At 40.0% G+C, this 25,019-nt stretch overlaps 2 protein-coding genes across 2 annotated transcripts in view; both read right to left on the bottom strand.

Annotated features, from left to right (window-relative positions):
* Positions 1-5,323, bottom strand: part of STPG4 (sperm-tail PG-rich repeat containing 4) — a 35,094-nt gene extending 29,771 nt beyond the window's left edge. The window contains 3 exon segments of the mRNA XM_068966956.1: positions 1,172-1,429; positions 2,523-2,582; positions 5,291-5,323. Coding sequence (XP_068823057.1) covers positions 1,172-1,429; positions 2,523-2,582; positions 5,291-5,323 — 351 coding nt within the window.
* Positions 5,324-9,033: 3,710 nt separating this feature from the next.
* Positions 9,034-11,029, bottom strand: CALM2 (calmodulin 2). The gene is made up of 4 exons (XM_068964129.1): positions 10,886-11,029; positions 10,664-10,770; positions 10,128-10,263; positions 9,034-9,666 (listed from the first exon to the last, which is right to left on the bottom strand). The coding sequence occupies exons 1-4, from the start codon at positions 10,953-10,955 to the stop codon at positions 9,638-9,640; spliced, it is 342 nt and encodes a 113-aa protein (XP_068820230.1). The 5' UTR covers positions 10,956-11,029; the 3' UTR covers positions 9,034-9,637.
* Between the last annotated feature and the right edge of the window lie 13,990 nt (positions 11,030-25,019).

Here is a 25,019-nt window from a genome sequence, read left to right as displayed (position 1 = left end):
CAGAGGCACGAGGTAGACTGAACTGAACTGAACTGATATATATATGTATAACTGAATCACTCTGCTGTCCACCTGAAACTAACACAACACTGTAAGCCAACTATGTTGTTCAGTCACTAAGTCATGTCTGAGACTTTGCAACCCCATGGACTGAAGCACGCCAGGCTTCCTTGTCCTTCACTGTCTCCTGGAGTTTGCTCAAATCCATTTCCTTGAGTGGGTGATGCTATCTAACGATACTTTAATAAAAAATAATAACAAAATAAAATTGGGTCAACCATAAAAAAGCACTGCCTTCTTTATAAGCTATGCACCTTGGAACCAGTTACTTCATCCCTATTCATCTCAGTTTTCTCATCTGTAAAATGGGGGTGACATCCATCTTGCCTATTTCAGAATGCCTGGGAAGAACTACTAACAGAATATACGTGGAAGCTCACAGTAAATTATTAAGAGCCACAGGAATGTTATATATTATCCAAGGTCCAACTTCAGTCCTACTCAATCCAGGGAGCATTCTAGCCTTTCAATCCCACCTTCACTGAGCTCTCTCTAGGCCTTTCCTGCAACACCATTTATCTCAGCACGTGATCTATTTGCTCTTGTATTGTTACTTAAATATTTCTATGTCAGAAACATCTTCCCTTTACAGAACCTAGCCCAGGGCTATAAGCAGCCATGCTCAGTATCCTTAATGTGATGCATGAACTGGTAGAGCTTAGAGTACAACCTGACTCTACTGATATCACAATGCTCATTTCTGCAAGAAATTCTTGCAAAAGCTTTCCTATGGTGTATAGTCATATTCACACTCTAACATGAGGACAAGTCACTGAAAGGCAGTTTTCTCTTTAAGAAAAAGAGGACACACCATATCAACTGCTTGAAGAGACCAGAAGCATGGCCCCATCATAGATAAGACCCCAAGTCAGGGGAATCCTACCAAGAGTGCCTAGCAAGGAAAAAAAAATTTCCCATGTCCACGTTAGGCTGAGAAGGGAAACATCTTGCTGGACATATTTGCAAGTGAAGCATGCTTTGTTTGATTTCTGGAAGAAATAAGGCACCCTATAGATTTTCAATTTCTCCTGGGGAAGATACTAAGTATAGAGAATATTTTCCTCTGGGCCTCTTGATAGCTTTCCCACACAAAGTGCTACTAGCACTTTACCTGATCTCTGTAAACCAGCATGCTGGGACTTGACCGCGGTTTGTCCTTAAATGAGTAAGTGGCCACTTGCTTCTTTAACAAGTCCAAGAAGTCAGGAGGCATGTACTGGGGAAGGTCATTTAGCACCGGATCATTTCTTTGCAAAAGAGGTGGTTTTTTCCTTCCTTCATTTTTAAAATTGTAGGTTGCTGTCACTGGATTTAACAGGGATTCTTCAATAAAAGTTTTCAAGTGGTAAGTGCCAGGATTAGGAGTGTTCTGTGGAGAATTGATATCATTTTTCAAGTTAGTATGTAAATTGGTAACATCTCCTAAAGCATCATTCTTTCAAAGGTCACTCCTAAGTAGCATTTCTCTTTGTTTTACTTAGAGAAATGTTTTAATAAAATTCCATCAAGCAAACACTCCCCACAGAACAACATTTCAAGACAATCATGATGACTTCCTTTCTGAGACAATTGCTTAACTATAGCAAATGGGTTATGGCCATAGATAAAGCTTTAACTTTTTAAAAAGTAGCCTCAAAGATACTTAAATTTGAGATTCTATTTGACTATCAATGTCAGGTCTCTCATGAGAACCCTCTGGATAAGTTTCCTGACTAAATAGAAGTTATCCTACTTCAGCTTAGTGGATAGATACCACGTGTTTCTTTCTAACCCTCAAGTGGGAAGCTATAGGATAATAACACGAGATTGAGGATGAACTGGCAGAACATATGGTCTAATTAGTCCAATAAGAGGTTTGGGACTTTCAAATCACAACCACAATATGGCTGAATGGCCAGGCCCGACAGTTTAGTCACTGCTGCTTTTGTGACCATCTTCCCACTGAGCACTCGACTCAGTTATACCATTAAAATTAGTTCCATTCCAAAGAGGCTTTGATCCCTAGGGCCCCTCTGTTATGGAAAGGTGTGAATAGAAAACATTTCTGCCACACAGAAATAATGTATCTTGAGAGAAGGATCCTTCTGGTCATCTTTCTTTCCTTTATCACCATCTTGCTTTCACACATTGACCATGTTAACACAAGCTATCGTAGGCTCTTACTTTTTGAAGAAGTAAGATAAAAACTGAAGTCAAACACCTTTCCAGAATGCCTAAGCTTAGTTGGCTTTATCAAGATAACCTGTAGTGTAAAACACCTAGACTCCTACAGTTGTTTTACTTCCAAGGTTTACTGCATTCAAACTTTAGTTTCTCAGTCATGTGCTGATACTAAAATTATCAATATAAAAGAAGCCCAGGTAGATCTGAACAACCATTGTTTCCTTAAAATTAAGTATTAGTGATTTAAAAGGTCAGACTCAAATACTGATTCAAATAGGAAAGGATGAAAATACGCATACCGTTAATGCTGTTCTCCACCATCCTTCTCTTTCAAAAGATGATGACTTCTGGGTTGGTTTCTATTAGTAAACATAAAAATGTACTTATTCATTTGAGAAGTGATCACTAGAAGTTAAATATCACTTATAAAACATGTACTTGAAGAAACTGGTACTGTATGAAACTGGTCACCCTGAATGAAAACAAGAGCTCCATAATCAATTTTGCCTATAATATTTCCTTAAATTGCTATTTTAAGATCTTAAGTGCTTTTTAAGCATCTAAATTTCCTTTGGGTAAATTAGAGTAATAAACATCCCCATCACAGGACAAGATGGTTAGATGGCATCACTGACTCAATGGCATCACACACTTGATAGAGTTTGAGGAAGCTTCAGGAGTTGGTGATGGACAGGGAAGCCTGGCGTGCTGCAGTCCAGGAGGTTGCAGAGTCGAACACGACTGAGCAACTGAACTGAACTGAACTGAACCGTCCCCATCTCACCAAGATGTCATAAGAATAATTAGGTGACAAAATTTGGTGCTCTTAGGAAGCAAAGCTGAGAAGGCAATGGCATCCCACTCCAGTTCTCTTGCCTGGAAAATCCCATGGACGGAGGAGCCTGGTAGGCTGCAGTCCATGGGGTTGCTAAGAGTTGGGCACAACTGAGCAACTTCACTTACGATTTTCACTTTCATGCATTGGAGAAGGAAATGGCAACCCACTCCAGTGTTCTTGCCTGGAGAATCCCAGAGACAGAGGAGCCTAGTAGGCTGCCGTCTGTGGGGTTGCACAGAGTCGGACACGACTGACGTGACTTAGCAGCAGGAAGCAAAGCAGAGAAGGCAATGGCACCCCACTCCAGTACTCTTGCCTGGAAAATCCCATGGACAGAGGAGCCTGGTGGACTGCCGTCTATGGGGTCACAGTCAGACATGACTAAAGCAACTTAGCAGCAGCAGCGGGAAGCAAAGAGTTATGTAAACCCAAAATTGTATAATTGTTATTATGATTTATGGCTCAGGGAGCTCAAGGTAAAAATGTATAGACATCCAATTAATGTAATATTGGGGCTCAAATTCCTGGCCATATTGCAAATGTTGAAAGTGCCATTTTCTAGATTTCCATATGCTATGACTTGGGCTTGAACTCCAGCTCAGCAACTATCTAGGTGCACTAGGCAAGTTAACCCTCATGAACCTCAGCTTCCTCTTAGGAGGACAAAAGGCACCAGAGCTGGCACGAAAATAAGGCATCATGAAGACCTGTACCCACAACCAGGACTCAGTAAGTGGGGGCTTTTATTTTTAATACCTTATCTGCCAAGTTAAGAAGAAAATTATTTTGGTGCTTCACTGTCAACAGTGAAGACAACAGAACGCAGTTGCTTAGTTTTTTCCTTTTGTTATTTCCACTAGGCAAAATCGTTAAAATACTGAGTTTCACTTTCATTTAGAATGCTTTTTTATTGCTATGAAATACAGGTCATCTGAAGCAACAAGGCATAAAAAATAATAATCTAATCAGTAAACTGATATAATTCATTCTTCCTAACATATATCCATGTATAAGGAACTCTGGGCTTCAGTTTTACTATGAAATATAGGCATTTCTCTGAAAAAGCATTGCTTCATATGCACTGCTAAGTCTGAATTTCTTCCTATACATTCCCTTTATTAGATTTATGTTGAATCTTCTCTGTTGCTCATTTATAGTCACAGAAATTGAACGTTTTCAGGCAAGTTAAGACAGGTCTCCACCACTACCTCAGTTCAGTTCAGTTCAGTTCAGTTCAGCTGCTCAGTCGTGTCCGACTCTTTGCGACCCCGTGAATCGCAGCACGCCAGGCCTCCCCGCCAGGCCTCCCTGTCCATCACCAACTCCCGGAGTTCACTCAAACTCATGTCCGTCGAGTCGGTGATGCCATCCAGCCATCTCATCCTCTGTCGTCCCCTTTTCCTCCTGCCCCCAATCCCTCCCAGCATCAGGGTCTTTTCCAATGAGTCAACTCTTCGCATGAGGTGGCCAAAGTACTGGAGTTTCAACTTCAGCATCAGTCCTTCCAGTGAACAACTAGGACTGATCTCCCTTAGGATGGACTGGTTGGACCTCCTGGCACCACTATCTAGGGCAAGGGAAACGAAGCGCGAAGAAGGGAGAAGTAAACACGACACATCTGAAGGAAGGTACCTGGCAGCTGCTGTTTTGTTTAGCCCAAGACAGGTGACCTCAATTTCCCCTATCTCCCACTTCATATTCACTTTAGGGGTGAATTACTTTACACAAGTTAGCTAAACATCCCTTGCCCAAATTTATTTAAAAACTAAACAAGAGTTATATTTTATAAATACTACAGTAGGAAGCAAGGCAAAAAGATGTCCAATTGCCCAAGGAAGGAAAAACCCACTCTCTTGGCAGATGGTGGGGGAGGGAGGGAGACGAAGGAATCTAATAACCCTGTAAAAGCAGTTGTCCAGCGCAAGCTAGCAATAGGTTAAGACGGGGGTGGCAGGTGGGAAACAGGACAGGAAACAAAGGACGAAGGGGAAAGGTAAGTGAGAGCTAGGCAGCAGAAAAGCAAATGAAGGGCACTCAATGATCAGGAAGAAAGGACTGCAGGCGTAGGCATGGAGGTAGGAAGCGGAGGGGCACAAGGACCCAGGATTAGAGACAGCTGGTGTTTTTGGCGGAGCCCAGCAAGGGGAACAGTGTTTTGAGAATTGAAGGCAGGGAAGGCAGGCGGTACCGAGCCCAAGGCAGAAGCCCCATGCCTCAGGTCTTCCTTACTGCGGTGGAGGTGATGGCGATAGATTGATCCATTGCTGCCTCTTCACTCTAGGCCGAGGCTGGCGTTCGGTTGCCAGGAGGCGCCTCGGGCCGCCGGCTCTCGAGCATGCGCAGGAGACCCGCCAGTAGGTTTGGCTCTGCTGGTGGGGGAAGGGAGGCAGGCACGCACTGGGACGAGACCGTCACGCACGTGCATGGTAAGAAAATCTCGAGGGCTCAGGAGTCACCAAGAGCCTGCGCCAAGGAGGCTTGTAAAGGAGCTAGAGCATCCCATGATCTCCATCTGCCCTTTCCCAAATCACCTCCATGCTAGGAGATAGCATGCTTAAGGGAAAATCAACCTTAGCATCCGCTTTCTAAGATTGTTTCTAAACTCCTCCAGAAGGAAATTTCTGGGTGTCACTGCTTTGAGAAGTGCAGTGAGCTCTGGATACAATTCTGTGAAACCACGGACCACCCTTTACCCTCTGTATAGACCCTTTTCATTGTCAGCCTATCTTGGCTGTAGCTCCTCAACCTATACATATTTCCATCTTTAAAACCAAACGTCCCCTCAACCTTAATAGTTCGATTACCTGCTGTGTTTCAAATACTTCACATGTATTTAATCCTCAATATAACCCTGTGAATTAGGTATCAATCCCATTTTATGCAGGAGGGAAACAGGCTTCCTTGGACAGTTTAGCACAGCAGACTCTGCATCACACACAGTGGCAGAACCGAGTTCAAATCCAGGCCTGACTCCAGTGCCCGCAATGGTCCACTATACCATGGAGTTTCTGGTTCCTGTCACAAACTTTCAAGAGTAGTGTAGATTCCTTTCTTTCCTCACCTGCCCCATACTTCCCTGAAACCGTCACTCTGACATCATACACCTTTCAGTTAAAAACTGCATTTAGTAAATAAACTAGCCAGTTATTCAGTTGCCAAAACCAATGGGGATTCCTCAAGCTCTTAGCAAGCTTGACTTCAGTTCATCACTGCATCGATTCCTTTTCCATCCTTTTTGAATCCCTCTTCTCCCTTACCAGGATTCGTATTTGCTGATTTATTGTCTATAAAGAGGTGAAACATATTGGAACCCACATGGGGTAATCATGATTAACTTCATTGAAACCTTGCAGTCTTAGCACAATGCATTCAATAATTATTGCCTTTAGAACAAAAGCAAAATTTACAATCTAGTCTCATCTTTCCATTAGAACCTCCTGATCTGATGTACACTTACAAATCCCAAACATGCCACCCACCATGTCTCCCCAAATGCTGACCCTTCTGCTTGAAGTGCTATTCCCTTCTTCATGGTCTGGCAACCCTCAAGGGTCAGCTCCTCTAAGTCTCTTGAAGAACCCTGTGCCTTCTTTATTGAAGACTCACTGTGACAAACCATGTCTCCCCTAATTTGAAACATATCCAAGCCCTTTCAACACAGTTTTTTTATGTTAAAACCATAAAATGGACTATAGCAGCACTTTTCAAATGTGCACATGAAGTATCTGGCAATGTTGTTAAAATACAGACTGAGATTCTCTAACAAGTACTCACAGGTAATCGGTGGGTGACTTTTCTGGGTTGCAAGAGAAGACACCATTAAACTTCTCCTAAAATACTGGGGCTATTCAATAAATTCATTTAACAAAGCCTTAAAAGCAGCCAAAGGGCAGGAGGAGCCAGGCACCAGGTTTGAAATAAAAAGCTGAAGTTACAAGACCAAGAGACAAGTAAAATACAGAACTTTCACCAAAAGTGATTAAGCCAGTCCATTACTGTGCCTCATTTTACTTTCTTATTTTGGCTGAGCCTGTAAAACTGGCTCAGCAGACTAGGGACTGGTACCCTAGAGACTGAATACAATGAAAGGTACAGAGAAGTCCAGAAACCCATAGAAGGTATGAAATATAAGGGAACACCTAGATGAGAAAATAGTTTTGGGTATTGCAAAAATAGAAACAGCATGGGTCAATGATTTCAAGGACTTTGCCAATAAAACAGACTAAGTATGTAGAATAAACAAAATGTCCCCTTAAGAAAACAGTCTTGTACAGTATACTGTTTGATTTTCAGGTTACCATAACAGCAGTTTTAAAGGGAGGAGGCCGTTCTCTTTGTGACAAGATTACACTATGTAGAGATCAACGGTGCCTATGCTATGCATCAGATTTTTAATAAAAAATTCTAGATAAAATACTTCATATTGTAGAATCATTTTTAACTGCACAGTGATAGTTTTGGTTAACTATCTGAAAGCAAACATGCTACAGATTGTATTGAGAAAAAATTAACAATTACTACGATGCTTCTAATATAAACCACGTAATATGGTTAAGACTTAAAAGATAAGGTTTTTTATAGTTCTGATTTAAGATTATGTAATGCTTAACTGTGTGACTTTTGTTAAGACTACAAGAATATGAAATTAGCAGTGTGATGCGCACAAGTAACCAAAAAACATGTTTTCCCCTTTCACCTTACCACCTTACTTCAAACTACTGGAACTAGAAAAGCGCCAATATTAACTTTGCCTAATTCCCTCATTTTTTAAGGATTGTAACTGATTAACAGCATATAATACAATGCAAATACTAAGAACTGTGCGAAGTGCTGTGTGTGTGCTCAGTCATGTCTGAAGCTATGCTAAGTGCTTTACCTAAGATTATTACAAAAGCCAAGTTAGAAACCACCTGGGTAAATTACACCCATTTTACGTGTAAGGTAACGGAGGCTCAGGTAGTACTGACCTCAAGGTTATACAGAACAGTGATCTGACTACTGCTTCAATAGAACTCCAAAGCCCATGTTTAATACTCTGGAGATTATTGTGCCTCAACAGCACATGAAACTTGTATCTAATGAAGGTCTTCCTACTTAATCACCTGCCTAATATGTAATAAAACCCTATTAGGATGATCAATTCCTGTAACTTCCCTTGTCCTATTTAAATCATGTCTCTTTTCCTTCACGACCATCCAGTTTTCCATTTTCTGGCAAGGTTAACATTGGTATTATACTAGTCAACAATGCACAGTAACCTGTCAAACAAACTGCCCTCTAGGAAATTAAATGCCTTGTGGCTTTAACAATCAAGGAACATACTTCAGTGTTTTCATCCTGGCTCTGGTTTGCTACAGATTTTAAACTAATTAGAAAAACAGAAACCTTGATAGCCACCTTTTGTACAAAGAAAGCAATAGTCTAGAAGCAAGGAAAACTTCTAAATAAAACAAAGTTTAGTTACTGTCATGCCACTACAGAAGATATCGGATTTGTAAAACATGTTGAAGATAGTTAGGCACAACAGAAAATTCTTTGTTTTATGTAGTAGAATTAAAAAACACTATGAGCAAAAAATTAGAAAACAGGTGAAACAACTACCCCCTGCCCCAATTTGGATTTTGGGGTTTTAAAGCCCAAATATTTAAAAAAATCATTACATGGCTGAAGTCAATATGGATAAACAAAGCCAAAGCTGAAAATTACAAAAGTAGGCAACACTGGATACCTACCTTATGTCAGTCCCCATGCTAAGTACACTTACACAAGAGTTTTTAATCTTTCAGTTAAACCTTTTGAAGGAAGTATCACAATCTAAAAACTAAATACAATCTTAAATAGTAAAAATAAATAAATATCTAAATTATACCAAGTAGAAGAAATTACACCCCCAATTTGACTGTCAAAATTGTTCAACATCAAATTAATTAAATGACTCAGATTCAGAGCAACAGTTGGGTAAATTGTAATTTTTTTATTGGAAAACAAATATACAACTTGGAATGGATTTGAGGCAAATTGTGCCATAAGCAGATTTTCTTTAAGTGGCTAAAACAAAGTTTAAAAAGCAAGTTAACAATAAAAGAAAATGTTTCTGGTATAGGACCAGCAGTACAAAAAAATAGTGTACGAGTACCTGGATAAAACACCCGTTTTGCAATAGTGCAACTTTTAAGTACATATTGTTGACTGTCCGTAGTCCACGCAGAGTTACAACTCCACACTTCAACAACAACATGCTGACAGTTCCTAAAGAAAACTACTCAAAAAAAAAAGGCATAACCCAGATGTTCCCTCATTTGACCAACTCCATCTAAGTTTAGATGTGCAGAAGGGCTTAGATATATCCAGAGTAAGCCACATGCAACATGTTACTTGATCAATTTTCTAAAATAAGGTTTCAGGACAATGACAGTAAGATAAGGGAAGAAAACATGGAGGAATGAAGTCCTAATTACTATACATGCATATTTTTTTTTGACAGTAGGGGGAAACCTTTTACAGATAAGTTACAAACAAAGAAAAGGCAAATAAACAATTTTGTACAAGAAATTTAACACATTCTGTACAATGTCTTCACTTTGCTGTCATCATTTGTACAAACTCTGAAAAAGAAGAAGTATACAAAGATGCTGAGTCAATGGCAAAGTCTGACAAAACCAATCACATTTACTCAACTACTGAGCAATTCCCACTCCCCTGTCTTTCCTCAAAATTATAAAGTACAGAGGAAAGCTAATTTACTGCTAAGGCTGGGTCCTTCATGAATCAAAAATTACTTATGATTATTAACAAATAAACCAAATTATTGCTTTAGTTTATCATATGTAGTACTTCTGAACAGAAGCATGTATAATTTCAGACTTAAAGCTAATTGGAGGAAGGAGAATCCAATGAAAGACATTAAAGTCACCTTAATTTTGAGGATCCTGAAATAAGCTTTTAAAACTGTTCCACAATGGTTACCAAAAATTGTTTTCTCCTCGTTTGGAGTGCAGTGCTTCTTTTAAAAGGGTAGGAGCTGACAGCGATGCACAGGGTAAGGCTCTGACAGTGGAAGACTTACCTTCATAGTTTACTTGACCATCACCATCAATATCTGCTTCCCTGATCATTTCATCAACCTCTTCATCTGTTAACTTCTCTCCAAGGTTTGTCATCACATGGCGGAGCTCTGCTGCACTAATATAGCCATTACCATCCTACAAAAAATTTAGTAGAATGTCTGAGCAATATTATAGATGTAATGAGCTAGATAAGAAGTTTATTAAACTTCACATTCAGGAGCAAAATATACTTTAGAAATCCACACAAACCTTTATTTAACTATTTCTTAGTTTCAAAGTCAATACCTCTTCTGCCACAAAACTAATACTCTCTCTCTCTCTATATATATATATATAAAACTACTGGGCTTCCCTCATGGCTCAGTTGGTAAATAATGTTATTAGGAAATCTACACTAAATTCTTAGAAAGCTTCTGCTTGATATTAAAGTATGTTGGCAAATAATCACAAAAACAAATCTTCAGAGATTAAGAGATCCTAATAAATTTAAAAATCCTCAAATTAAAACGGAACAAATCCAGTTTCAAATACTGACCTTATCAAACACACGGAATGCTTCTCTAATTTCTTCTTCACTGTCTGTATCTTTCATTTTTCTTGCCATCATTGTCAGAAATTCCGGGAAGTCAATTGTGCCATTACCTGCAATGGTATTGGTTGAAATATTACAATATCTGAAATACTGAAATATTACAATAGAATTTAAATGCCACTTCTTCAACGCCCTCTTCTCAAACCCAGAATTAAGAAGATGTACCATCAGCATCTACTTCATTAATCATGTCCTGTAACTCTGCTTCTGTGGGATTCTGCCCAAGAGACCGCATTACAGTTCCCAATTCCTTTGTTGTTATAGTTCCATCACCATCCTTGTCAAATAGTGAAAAAGCTTCTTTGAATTCTGTTTGAAAAAGAAAACACAATCCAAATGTACAGGTTAAAAATAAAGTAACCTAAGCGAAATGTATTAATCAACTCTCAAAGCAAAGATATTATATGGAGATAGGACCTGAAAAGGGATTTTTATTCCTGAAGGTGGAAAACCTTGTGGTATTTCAAACTTTTTAAGCTAATCATATGCTCATACTGATCTACCTGGGAGTTTTTTCCATCTAAAATCTCACAGGGAACTACAAAATCTAGACTAGATAAAAGTCAAATTATTGTTGAAAAAGCAGAACCAAAAAACCCCAAATGTCTGGCTTCTGTATTTTCTGTGGAACACAATTCTAAATTGCAGATCTAACCTACACTCACAATAGAAAAGGACCAAATATGTTTATTTCTATACAGCAACTGTACTACTTACAGTAACCTTAAAGTCAAAATTAAGTCCATTTAATCACTTACTAAATCAGAAACAAAAAACTTTAAACTTTAGAACAACATGCATTAAGCTAGTTTCCTTTTCTGGAAGACAGAAGAGACTATCACCAAATAATCTGTAATGATGTTAACAATGGGATGATAAAGGGATGTATGGCCAGTTTTAACTGTTATTATCATTGAAAACAAAAATAATTTAGACCTCTCTTCAGAATATAAATTCCAAGCTTGCAACAGAATGAAATGTATTATTGCCTAAAATCTTTAAGGTACTATTGTGAAATGATGTTGTTTTTATCAATAGTTCACTACTAGATTACATGGAAAGCTACTAGAACAGTCTAGGATACCCAAATACAGAGAAACTAGAGATTTACTTTAACAGTGCAAGAGAGCACATTAATAAGCTAATAACAAAGCGAGTAGGAGTAGAGATATTAGGCTCAATCAGCAAGTAAAGACAAAAACATAAAGCAGAAACTAAAAGCAGAATTTGGAACTCAACTGCCTGGGCTTAAAAGAATTCCAGCTCTGCTGCTGCTGCTGCTAAGTCACTTCAGTCATGTCCGACTCTGTGCGACCCCATAGATGGCAGCCCACCAGGCTCCCCCATCCCTGGGATTCTCCAGGCAAGAACACTGGAGTGGGTTGCCATTTCCTTCTCCAATGCATGAAAGTGAAAAGTGAAAGCGAAGTCGCTCAGTCGTGTCTGACTCTTCGCAACCCCATGGACTGCAGCACACCAGGCTCCTCCATCCATGGGATTCTCCAGGCAAGAGTACTGGAGTGGGGTGCCATTGCCAGCTCTGCTACTAACTAGTGATTGAACCTTGGGCAAATTTTCCACCTCAGCTTCCTCATTTTTGTTACTTAAGGCTAACTGTACCTTCCCTTGTGGCTCAGCTGGTAAAGAATCCACCTACAATGCGAGACCTGGGTTGGGAAGATCCCCTGGAGAAGAGAAAGGCTACCCACTCCAGTCTTCTGGTCTGGAGAATTCCATGGGGAATTCCTCTCATAGGCCAAAGGGTCACAAAGAATTGGACATGACTGAGTGACTTTCACTTGTTCACTTGGTACCTACTTCCTAAGTTAAATAATTAATATAAGTAAAGTACATTGAACTATGCTTGGCAAGTACTTAAATATCAAGAAAAGAGATGATGTCATTTTCCTGTAGCAAAACTACAGAGGAAAACCTGTCTTGACTTTCACAAGTCCTTTACTTTCTACCTTATACTGCCAAAGGGTCTCGCTATTTGTCTCTTGCATGTAGATCTGACCAAATTTCTTCTTTTCTCTCTCCTTGGCCATTTCATCTATGCCCACTAATGATGAAGACTTCAGTTAGTCCACTCATCTCTCTCAATGTAATACTTTTATTTCTGACATCCTACAGGACATCTCCCCTAGCTGACCTCAGGGAAAACTTCCATACACAGCAACCCTAGGAATACAAGCAAGTTACCTTAACTCTTTTCCCCTGAAACAAGGCCTGCTGAATTCTGCTGCTGAAATACTGCCTGATTCTTTTTTCATCCCTACATCCAACATTTTGGTTCATGACCCCATCATCTTTTATCCAGACTATCACAATAGCCTCCAAATGGGTTCTTTATTTAAAATTACCCACACAAGTACCTGAGTCCTATTACCATTTTGGATTATCACACTATTTTCTTCTGCTTTGATTCTTTTAATTGTTTAGCTTTAGACTAGTATCACTGTAGTAAGTGCTACTTACTCTCAGTGCTAAACAGTCCACTCCATTTAAATGTTAACTTGTTTTCAGAGAAACTGTCCCGATATTAGAAGCTTAGAACCAAACTGACTGATCTTATGAAAATATGCAATACTAACCTAGACCAATTCAATGACAAAAGTAAATCAGTAAGTCCTGCAAACAGCAGGATTTGATTAAAATATTTCTACTTTACCCGAGTTTTTTTAAAAACAGGATGTACAAATACTGTCTGAAGTATATAAACTATTAAGAGTTTGAACACATTGGCATCTATCACCTAGTAACTTGGCCTCCAGGAAAATTACTTAAGAGATTTATATTTAATTACATTCTCTGCTATATTACAGGCATCATTTAACACCATTATGTACAAAAATCCCCAGATATAACTATCAGACATAATCATTTTACTAAATGACTTAATTTCAAAAAGTATTTCTGAAAGATGCATGCTACACATTTATGTATGTTCTAAATTTCAAGAAGTTTAAGAGGCAGAAATACCTGTAAAATCCTGAAATAAAAATAAACTGAAAAATCAATTCACCTGCTTTTATAGCTCGCCACCTGTGCTTCAGAACTTGTTTAATCTTCATATATAGAAGCATATCATTTTAAACAAGTAATTCCCAGGAATGACTTGAAATATAAACCTAGGAGTCAAAACTCCAATACACAGTAAAACAGTTCTCTTCAATATAACTGATGGAACCTCCCAAAATCTATTAGAGTTATGCCTAAGTTGAAACTTTCAGAAGTCATATTATTACTCATTTTAGATTTTCATTAGCAACCACAGGATACCTTTCTAATTAATTATGTTTTACATAAATTCAATTACTAAAACAGGTTATCGTAATTAAGAAACATCTAATGTCTGTTTACCAATTTCTATTTATTTATAAAATTCTGAACTTAATGATCCTTTAAAGGCCATGTATTTAAATCCTTAAAGCCCTTTATTATTGAGTAAGATTAGTACTTTTTTTTAAAATCAAGCCTGGACTGCAAAGAGATCCAACCAGTCCATTCCGAAGGAGATCAGCCCTGGGATTTCTTTGGAAGGAATGATGCTAAAGCTGAAACTCCAGTACTTTGGCCACCTCAAGCCAAGAGTTGACTCATTGGAATAGACTCTGATGCTGGGAGGGACTGGGGGCAGGAGGAGAAGGGGACGACAAAAGATGAGATGGCTGGATGGCATCACTGACTCGATGGACGTGAATCTGAGTGAACTCCTGGAGTCGGTGATGGACAAGGAGGCCTGGCGTGCTGCGATTCACGGGGTCACAAAGAGTCAAACACGACTGAGCGACTGAACTGAACTGAAGTTTTATCCCTACACTGAAATTTAAAAGTTTAGGCATAAATTTCTTTAAAGAAAAAAATTATTTTACATTTTTCCTTTAAACACCAACAACTAACGACATCATGGCAAGTCATCAACAAAATTAACTTGTTATTATTGATGTCACACTAGACTGTTCTGGATTGCTCTTTAAGACTAGGGTAACAAACAATTCTAGACACTTCACCTAAACTGTAAGCATACATTTTTCTAGGCCAAGTTACCTGCTAGAGGAATTTTAGATCGGTCAGCATATGAAGATAAAGCTAACTGAAAAAGTACCTTAGTATATTCAACTTTGCAACTCAAAAGTAAGGGACTCTAGGAGGAGGCAGAGTAATTGTTAGGATAGAGTAGGTACTGCTTTAGAACATATCTGTGTGGCACATATCTTTGAAAATTTATATATTCAGGAAATATTTACTCACTCCTTACTGTGTGGGAGGTAGTGGGGAAACGAGAAAATAAGGATTTTTATTTTAGTAGCATAAAAGCTTTAGTTCCTCTACTTTAAAGGTTCACTAAGACTTGGCATCCAAGAACAGCTTTATTAAAAGCCTAGGAAAAGGCAGGGTAGGGAAAGAACCTAGAACAGATTTTCCTGCTACTCTCACTAGAATTTAACTGTATGACAGGAATCAATGAAAAGATAGAATTTATCATAAGGACAATGTTCCATGAACTGCATGTATTCTTTACAAAAATGCTATCAAGTATTGAGGATTGATCCTCTTGAATTTAACAGACACCAACTACTTTTTAAAAGAGTTGTATGTGTGTTTGGGAAAGGAGTAATGAGCACCAGCTATGTAACTGACACTTTGAATAATTCACTATCTACCCTAAAGTGAACAAGCTGTGCCATGCAGAACTACCTGACTGAGACTACAGAGAAACAAAGGCAAAGAAGACAGGTCTATTAGAGAAGGTAAGAACTTAAGATTGGAAATAATAGCCCGAGTCATACATAAAAAACTATTCCAGAATAACTTACATTTCATCAATACACCTAAAATACTATATATGAACAAAAGAAATCATTTCCAAAGCTCTGCCTGCCTACTTCAATATACTCTATACATACAAATTTACCAACCCTAAAGAGCAAATTCCCAGCTTAAGTCAAATGCACATAGTAAGAAGTCCTCAGTGCTAACAGCCTTCTACTTTATACAGTCCAAGCAAATATTATCTGTGATGAGAATTTGAAATTATTGATTTCTGGCTCTGCCAAGTCTGTGTATCAAGTGTGGGGTAGTAAAGTAATACCTGAGTTCCAACTGGGTTTCTCAGTTTTCTCTAGCGTTAAAAAAAAAAAAGCTTTAGTGCTTTTGAGCACTTGAAACTCTTTGCCTATCAGGAAAACCACTGCAGTTAAAACTTCCTGATGCTTTCGTTACCAAGTCTCTCTTTAATGGAAATCAAGGAATACACTTTGAAAAGCATTTCAACACTGAAATTAAAAAAAAAAAAACAACTAAAACAACCCTTTAGAAGTTTACCCAACATTTTGTTAACTAGCCACCTCAAAAATATTAGAATAAAATCAAAAGTACTACTGGTTCAGCATGATGACTACATGACATCAGGTTTTATGTAACAATTTCACATTTTCACAGCAAACTAAAGGATACAAGACAAACATTTCATTCAATAGCTGTCACCGCTTTTAAGATAAAACTCAAATTTACTGTGTCTGTAAAACAGAATACTAACTTTTGGACCTAAGTTTTCACTAGAGAAATGGTTATTCCCTGACTGACCGACCGTATATGCAATTCTAAGGTTAAAATATTAGCTACTTTAAACCACAGTAAATTCAACATTCATTTTCTGATTTTACATTTCAAGTTAACTACTACGTGGCCTCTTGTGGAGATTGAAGTTTCAGTGTTAAAAACTGCCCAGAATTAATCTTTAGACTAAAATAACTTCAAGAAAAACAAAACAAAGAGCACCCCAACACCAGGCTCAAAAGTATATCTACATAACCTAAAAACATGTCTTTAATTACAGTTAGCCCCACACATCTTTCACAGACAAGCTTACCTTCTCACTTGCCAAAGCAGGTTCAATTACTCTCTTACATTACACTCGTTCCCATCTACTACACAGATCAAAGTAAATTCTTTCATACAAATATCTTTTTTTGAGAATGGCTTTTCAATTTATAATAAAATTCAACGGGTATAACCTAGCAAAGTTATTTCTCACCTGCAATCTGCTCTTCAGTCAGCTGGTCAGCCTAAAAAGAAATCAAAGAAATAGGTAAGTGGCTTGACAGTATGTAGTTTAACAGTTACAGAAACAAGTTTAAAAACATTTAGGGTTTATCTGGTTTCATATACTTCTCAACTTCATTTAGTTCACTCCTTAGTACCAAACACAGGGGGCAAATAGCAACCCACTCCAGTATTCTTGCCTGGAGAATCCCATGGACGGAGGAGCTTGGTGGGCTACAGTGCATGGGGTCGCAAAGAGTCGGACACGACTGAGCGACTTCACTTATCTCCAAAGCTAAACTACCTTGCCCCCAAGTTTAAGACGTGAAAATATTTCAGAATATATTAGAAAGTCTAAATTTTACATAAATTTTAAGAAAGCAAATCTAGCACACTAACACTACAAAGTTTAATTGGAACTGTATTCTTCTAAAGCAAGGATAGATGATGAAAAGAAGCATTGTTTCCTTTCTCAAAGTATTTCTAAACTTAAGCTCATCTCCTCAGGTAGATAAAAACCATTAATACCAGAAATCTCCACTGAATCAAAAATAATAAACAAGAACTACATTTAAACTTTCCCTATAAGTGATTACATACTTCATTTGAACATGTGATGTTCCAAACCTCAAAAAACCCAAAGATTACTAAGCAAACTCTTTATCAAAAAGATAAAAATCCAAGGTGTACTGGTTGGGGCAACATGAAAGTTACCAGTTTTGCTCCTCCTCATCTGCCATGCAACTGCAGAGAATCCAGGATTCTGAATATTTGAAGTACGTTATTTACAAAATGTTAAGTCCAGTTATTCATTTTCTTTTGATGTTTAAAATTCCAAAGTGATTTACTTGTTTTTACTTTTAAAAAAAGGGCATGTTCAGGCATTTGCTGAAACCCATTATATATGTTGCTTTTATTCAATCTTCACAACCCTAAATGGTAATACCACCATTAATACTCTATCTTACAGACGGGTAAAAAGGCTAAGGTTAAATTTTAGGGAGCAGGAGTACAAAATTACTAACTAACATGTAGGGTCAGGATTAAACACTTGTTGGACACAGCCGATACCTCAAGTTTTAAATTCAGAGCACACTATAAAGATACTTGCAAAATAACAAGGTTCCCTGTTCCTCACGTGGCCTTCATCCCTGGACATGCACTGCTTATTGGAACATATATTCAGAGGCACTGACAAGTCAAGCATACTGTGATTAATCCATTCATTTATTGATATGAAAGAAAAATAAACACTGCCTGGTTTCATTTTAAATGAACACACCCCTGGAAAGGATAATAACCTTAATACAGGATGGCATTCACATTTTCTCTAGGGGACAGCATGAGAACATTTGAGAAGAAACCCAGAAAAGCAGAAATTTCTTTCCCCGATCAATTTTGATTTGACCTTGAAGCAAATGCAAGGTCTTTAGGAAAAAAGCCAAGTCTAGCAATTTAAAATTGAAAAGCCAATAATCAAGCTCAAATGCACAAGTTTATAAAATAAAAATTATCTACTTTTATCCTAACAAATCCCAATTCTCCAAGTATTTGGTATAAAATCAGATTGTGTTCTCTACAAATAAGAATTAAAATCCAGTAAATCCACTGTTATTTTTTTACTTTGTTAGAGGCTATAGACGATTTACCTCTGATCTAATTCCATCCTGCAGGATTTCTATCATTTCTAAAATAACAATAACATGGCATGGTGCTTTGAGGCATCACTGGTTTAGTATCCCAGCTCTGCCACCATGTGACCTTGGACATGTTACTCAACTTCTCATTGTCAACTCCATCTGTAACACAGAATATTAATACCTACCTTGCAGAGTCATTGTGCATTTAGAAGCTATATAAAGGGCTAGCCCCAAAAGTTCAGTGAAAATTATTTTATGTAAGTTAATTAACCAAAGAACCTACAATGTTAAGATTAAACACCAACCTGACTAGTTCAACTTTCACAATGAAGGTAGACAGGTGGAGCATTATCAAGCCCTTTACAGCAAACTCTCCATATTTTTTAACTTTTTTCTAAGATGAGAAAATCTATTTCCACAAACAGAAGCCACAAGCCCAGGAACAAATAGGGCAGAAGAAATCAGTTTAGGACTAAAAATGTTAACCCGTGTGGAAAACACAGTAACATACGTGAAAGCTGATTGACTGCTATCTGCAGAAACTGAGACAGTGGGGTTTTTCCAACAAGTTGTGAGGGAGGAGATTTTGGGAAGACTCACATATGAAAGCTGAGAAGGTTTTAGGAAGAAAAAAAACTTTCTTTTGTATTTACTACTAACCCAGAGTCCAAGGCTTCAAAATAACCTTCATCAGTAACTTTCAGACTAAAAACTACTGAAAGTAAAAACTCAAAGCTCCCTAGCACTGTAATTTGTAAGCTTTTTCCAATGACATGCAAATAAATTTGGTTCTTATTTTTGTCTATGCAGAGTGTCATTTTCTTAGTAGAAGAACTAGAAGAATTATACTTTTGGGAAAACTCAAGCTCATTAAAATGTGTTTATCTCAGTGAAGAGTAATTCACTAGAGAGATGATTACTTCTTACTCCTTTATTTCTACAAATATTGCTTTCAACTGCTACTGTCAACTCTAGAGAAAGCTCCCAAACATTAGTATATTGCTCAGGTTTCAGCTGAGACTTACTGGACTAGACTGCATTTTGAAGAACCACAGGTGATTTGTAAACACCGAGAAAAACAGAGTCCACTAATCTAGACTACATGTGTGACCTTAAGGGAATTATGTGCCTATTTAACATTTCCCAAATGGCATTCAGAATTAGGTATGGATAACCACGGAGCTTATCTAGTCAAAGGTGGTATAAAAATAATCCAAAATTCTTATCTCAATAAATATGAGTCCATAGGCTTGAAATGGAACAAACTTTCATTTTGCATTCATTCCTGTTTACTCCAAGTATTACTTAGATACAACAAATGCTTCCATTCGAAGCAAAAATTTTTCTACTTTCAGAAGTCAGGGCATTTGTTTTACCTATATCAAAAGCAGTCTGTAAGTTATTTCAATAGAGTTTAAAAGATATCTTTAATTCTGATAGAACAGTATCTTGGCCCAAAAGGGAAACTAGAATAAATTACTTAAAAATTAGGACCTTTACTGAAGGCCTAATTTGATCAGTCTATCTGAGCTTAGAACTTTCAATACTTTAATAGAGGCATAATTAATTTCTTTAGTCTAACAGAAACAGATCTTCTTGCTGTTCGATGGGTATTTACTTGGATTCAAGTGACCAAAAGTTCCACGTCTTCACATCTTTTACTAATCTCATCACCCCTGCCTCAAATCTTCTTAAACTAATCAATTTCCCTTTCAATGACTATATATCAACTATATGTAAACCCAAGAGCCATGTGAGCAAACTTATTCCGTATCAAATAAATGTTCATTCTTTGACTTTATGGAATCCTAATTTTAAACCTTCAGGTCTTGTAATTATAAAATTACCTATGCCAGCGGTAAAGAACCTGCCTGCCAATGCAGGAGGTGTAAGACAGGAGGGTTCCATCCTTGGGTGGGGAAGATCCCCTGGAGTAGGAAAGGGCAACCCATTTCAGCATTTTTGCGCAGAGAATCCCACAGACAGAGGAGCCTGGCGGGCTACAGTCCATAGGTTCGCAAAGAGTCTGACACAACTGAAGTGACTTAGCAAGGATGCTTCCCAATTTAGTTAACAATGACGGTCAAAAACACTCAAAACAGTAATGACGTTATCACTAACTACAAAAGCTTACTTTTGGCAAAGGACCACGAAAGGGTAGATACAAACTGTGCCTCATCAAGGAGATCTTGATTTAATTATCAGTGATTAGAAACAAACTTCATTTACATAATATAAAAAAATCACCCCACAATTCAGAACCTTAATTACATGCTTATATTTTCACCTAAAGAGTAAATTCAACCAGCATATTCAAATTTAGGATAAAATAATTAAAATATCAAAATGGAACGAGTACATCAAACAAATGTGAACTCCTCTCCCCACACCCATACAGGGTGGAGGTTTCAGTTGGCAAGGATTCCCAACTCCTGTTTAAGATGTCACCTTGCCTCCTGGACACACCCATCGCCTGTAACCACTTGGCAGAAGGAACCACAAAATAAGTATTGCAAATTACCGCTCTCATTAGACTTTTTTTAACAGGAAAGAACAAGAGTTCCGGTCTCAAGTGACAGGAAAATGCTTTAAAAAAAATCCCGTCCCCCAATATACTCTTTTATCACCATAGTCTTTGACAATCATTAATGTACAAATGAATTAAACTGCACCTAAAAGATGACCTGGCATTTTCGCTACGGAAATAGCTATTTTCAAGGGTGTTGGTGCGGGGCAATACAGTGTTAACGGATCTTAAACATTTCAACGTGCACGTGAGCACTCAAAAGAGGACTGTGGCCCCTGTCAAAGGCATCCTTCCGATTGTTACTAGAGGGTAAGATAGACTTCGGCAACAGAACGGGAGTCACCTCGGAGCTGGCTTTCGGTGAGTGAATAGAAAAACGCCTTTCAAACGCCAGCTGGAGTCTCTGGCTTTCTCTAACGAGATGCGCAGTGCGAGGCTGCGCTTAACTTCAGATATAGTCATTTCCTTCAACGACAAAACCACTTAAAATTTTTTTTAGATTTAGCCTGGGAAGTGGAATTAGGCCTCAAGGCCCATATGTAGCAGAAAGATCAGGATTCACCGAGCTTCCTCCTAGCCACCGGGGGTGGGGGATGGGAATCGGACGAGGCTGACCTTCCCAAACGTTGCCCTACCGGACGACCCCGCAGCGCCGCGGGACGCCCAGACCTCCGCAGTCCTGCAGGTGCCAGCGCAGCAGCTGGGGCTCGAGCCCGGGTCTGGCGAGCGACGGCCGCGGTCCCGAGCCCGCCCCGCCCCCGGCCGCTCCCCGCGGACTCGGCCCACTCAGCTAGTCCGCCCGCCCGCTCGCGCGCCCCCAGCTCCCTCCCGGCCCAGCACGCGGGGGCTGCGGGCTAACGGCGGCGCCGGCGCTCGCCCCGGGCCTCGCGCGCTCCCGCCCGCCCCCTCGGCGCATGGCGGCCGCGCGCGGACAAAGGCGCTTCCTGGCGCCCGCACCAACCGTCCGTTGAGCTTTTGAACACGGCCCCTGGCTGACCTTTTGAGATGCCCGACCCAAGGCTTCTGCGCTCCCGCTCCTCCCGCCCTTCCACCCTCGCCTACCCAGGCTGCCCCCGCCCCGGCTCCATCCTCATCCAGCCTCTGAGGACCTCCAAGGTCCCGGGGGCGGTGCGCCTGGCCCCCGGTACACCACGGGACACCTCCCTGAGGAGAGTGGGGGTGGGGGAGCACCTGCGACACAACCGCCGTGGACGCCCCCAGCCTCTGGCGCGCCATCCCCCTGGCGAAGACCAATCCTAGAGAGTGTGAGAAAGGCTAGTTCCCTTTCGTCCATTCGCTTCAGCCTCTTACCCCCTACAGGCCGAGCGCCCACAGCTTAGCGACGCACTCACCATGCTGCAAGCGTTACCGGTCTCCGGGACACAATCACACAACTACTCAGCTCGCTCGCTCCACTCGAACTAATTCTCCCCCTCCGCCCCCAGCGCCTCATAAACACCTCCCTCCGCCAGATCCTTCCGCCACACTTCAGATAACGGAACATCATAAACGAGTCCCGGCCAACCCCCTCCCCTCCAACTCCTCTCGAGACCCTTTTATCCACAATTATGTGATAGACGATGCAAAAGATAAAGGGAAGGGGACGAACGGATGACGTAAGTGTGTTTCACTCCCTAGCGAGCCGTTGAAGAGCCGGTGGAGTGGCGCCTGAGAGGCGCTACTTTGCGGCGCGGAAGAGCATCGTAGTAACGACGCGCAGCGCGATGATCGTTGAAGCCTCCTCTGATTGGCTGGTTCGTACCTGCAATGCGTCACTGGGGCTCGCAGCCGCTGCCGGGACGCGGTGCAGCTTCTGCCGTTGCAGCTCGGGCCGCGCTGTCCTGGCAACTGCGGTTGGCTGGAAAGGTTTCCTCCTCCACCCATCCTTCCTCGCTACATTTGCACGAAAGCTTTCCCGCCCCGCTGCAGGGGGTCTACGAAAATAGCGATTAAGAATGAAGCTGAAAGACCCAGTGAAACCCGTACCCCGCGCTCTTCATCTCAGCCTCGTTTATTCGCCTTATGGAGGCCACACGTTTACCATGTAACTCCCCCACAAAGCAAAAAGTGAAAATCACTCAGTCGTGTCCGACTCTTTGTGACCCCATGGAATTCTCCAGGCCAGAATACTGGAGTGGGTATCCTTTTCCTTCTCCAGGGGATCTTCCCTGCCCAGGGATCGAACCCACGTCTCCGGCATTGCAGGCAGATTCTTTACCAGCTGAGCCCACAAAGCCCATGAAAATCTTGGTAAGGGCGAACGCAGCTGCTCACCTGACTAATCCTAAAGGAACTTCCGTTTATACTTCCCCTTTGCTGGCTGACAGTAAAGCGGCTGCCTACAATGCGGGAGACCCGGGTTCAATCCCTAGGTCGGGAAGATCTCCTGGAGAAGGAAATGGCAACCCCCTCCAGTCATGGACGGAGGAGCCTGGTGGGCCACAGTCCATGGGGTCACAGTCAGACACGACTGAGCAACTTCGCTTTGCCTTCATCATGGGGGTAATTTACCGGGGGGGAGGGGAGGGGTTAAAAAACGCAGTATACAAAATTCCAATAGCCCCTTGATACTGTGGAATAATAGGGTTCTGGCTTGGAGTGAGACCTGGGTATGAGTAATGGTTGGGTCAGATGTACGACCTTGGATGAGACGTTTAATCTTTAGCCTCATTTGTAAAATGGAGGTTACAATACCTATCTTGAAATGTTATAAGAATTAGAATCATATAAAGATTATCATCTCGGAGAAGGCAATGGCACCCCACTCGAGCACTTGCCTGGAAAATCCCATGGACGAGGAGCCTGGTGGGCCACAGTCTATTGGGTCGCTAAGAGTCGGACACGACTGAACGACTTCACTTTCACTTTTCACTTTCATGCATTGGAGAAGGAAATGGCAACTCACTCCAGTGTTCTTACCTGGAGAATCTCAGGGACGGAGGAACCTGGTGGGCTGCCGTCTATGGGGTCGCACAGAGTCGGACACGACTGAAGCGACTTAGCAGCAGTAGCAGCAGCAGCAAAGATTACCATCTAGGTAAAGTGTTGAAGTACCCGGTACAGGATAGGCACACAGTGGTTACCATAATAAAACCATAGTATTGTGTATATGTGATCATACTGAGTTTCCTAATGAATTTGCCCTTTTGAGTCTTTAATCTCTTAGGTTTAAATGAACATTTTTGAAGCCACATAGAAATTAGCTCTGAAATTGGCAATCACTGTTGGTGGGAATGTAAAACAGTACAGCCGCTTTGGAAAATAACATGGCAGTTCCTTAAAAAATTAAAAATAGAATTACCATATGATCCAGCAATTGTGCTTCTTGGTATATACTCAAAAGAACTGAAAGCAGGATCTTAGAGATATTGTTACACCCATGTTCATGGCACTATTCAAGACAGCTAAAATGTAAAAGGGATCCAAGTGTTCATCAGCGGATGAATGGATAAGCAAAATGTGGTATACATCTGTTGTACATAAATGGCATATTATTTGGCCTTAAAAATGCTGCAATATGCCACAACATGGATGAACTTCAAGGACATTATGCTAAGTGAGGTAAGTCACAAAAAGTCATATATTGTATGATTCCATTTATCTGAGGTATTTGGAATACTCAGAAATCACAGAAACAGAAAGTAGAATGATGGTTGTCAGGGAAAGGGGGAATGAGGAGTTATTGTTTAATGAGTATAGATAAGAGTTTCGATTCTACAAGATGAAAATAGTTGTGGGGATGGACGGTGATGGTAGCACAACATTACGTATTTAGTACCACTGAACTCTACACTTTAAAATGGTTATGATGGTAAATTTTACGCGCGTTTTGTCACACATGAAAAATTTTTTTTTAATTTTTGAACTTTTAATTTGGAAAACTTTAGATATAAACTATATACAAGTGGACTGTAGCCTACCAGGCTCCTCTGTCAGTTCTCCAGGCAAGAATACTGGAGTGGGCAGCCATTCACTTCTCCAGGGATATACAAATGGAGAGAAAAGTGTAACAAAAAAAGTACCAATCACTCAGGTTTACAGCATTCTGTCATTCTTGTTTCATATATTCCCCATACCCCATTTA

The sequence above is a fragment of the Capricornis sumatraensis genome, chromosome 1, assembly GCF_032405125.1.
Source record: "Capricornis sumatraensis isolate serow.1 chromosome 1, serow.2, whole genome shotgun sequence".
In the NCBI taxonomy this organism is placed as follows: Eukaryota; Metazoa; Chordata; class Mammalia; order Artiodactyla; family Bovidae; genus Capricornis; species Capricornis sumatraensis.
The sequence above is the reverse complement of the archived record's forward strand: the minus strand, read 5'-3'. Positions and strand labels throughout refer to the sequence as shown.

Excerpts from the sequence above, each read along its gene's own strand:
- CALM2 (XM_068964129.1), bottom strand. The coding sequence starts at position 10,955 with ATGCGGTCTCTTGGGCAGAATCCCACAGAAGCAGAGTTACAGGACATG. Across the intron at positions 10,771-10,885 it reads TAATGAAGTAGATGCTGATG|GTAATGGCACAATTGACTTC; the intron begins GTACATCTTCTT and ends ATACCATTGCAG. Across the intron at positions 10,264-10,663 it reads CATTCCGTGTGTTTGATAAG|GATGGTAATGGCTATATTAG; the intron begins GTCAGTATTTGA and ends AATTTTTTGTAG.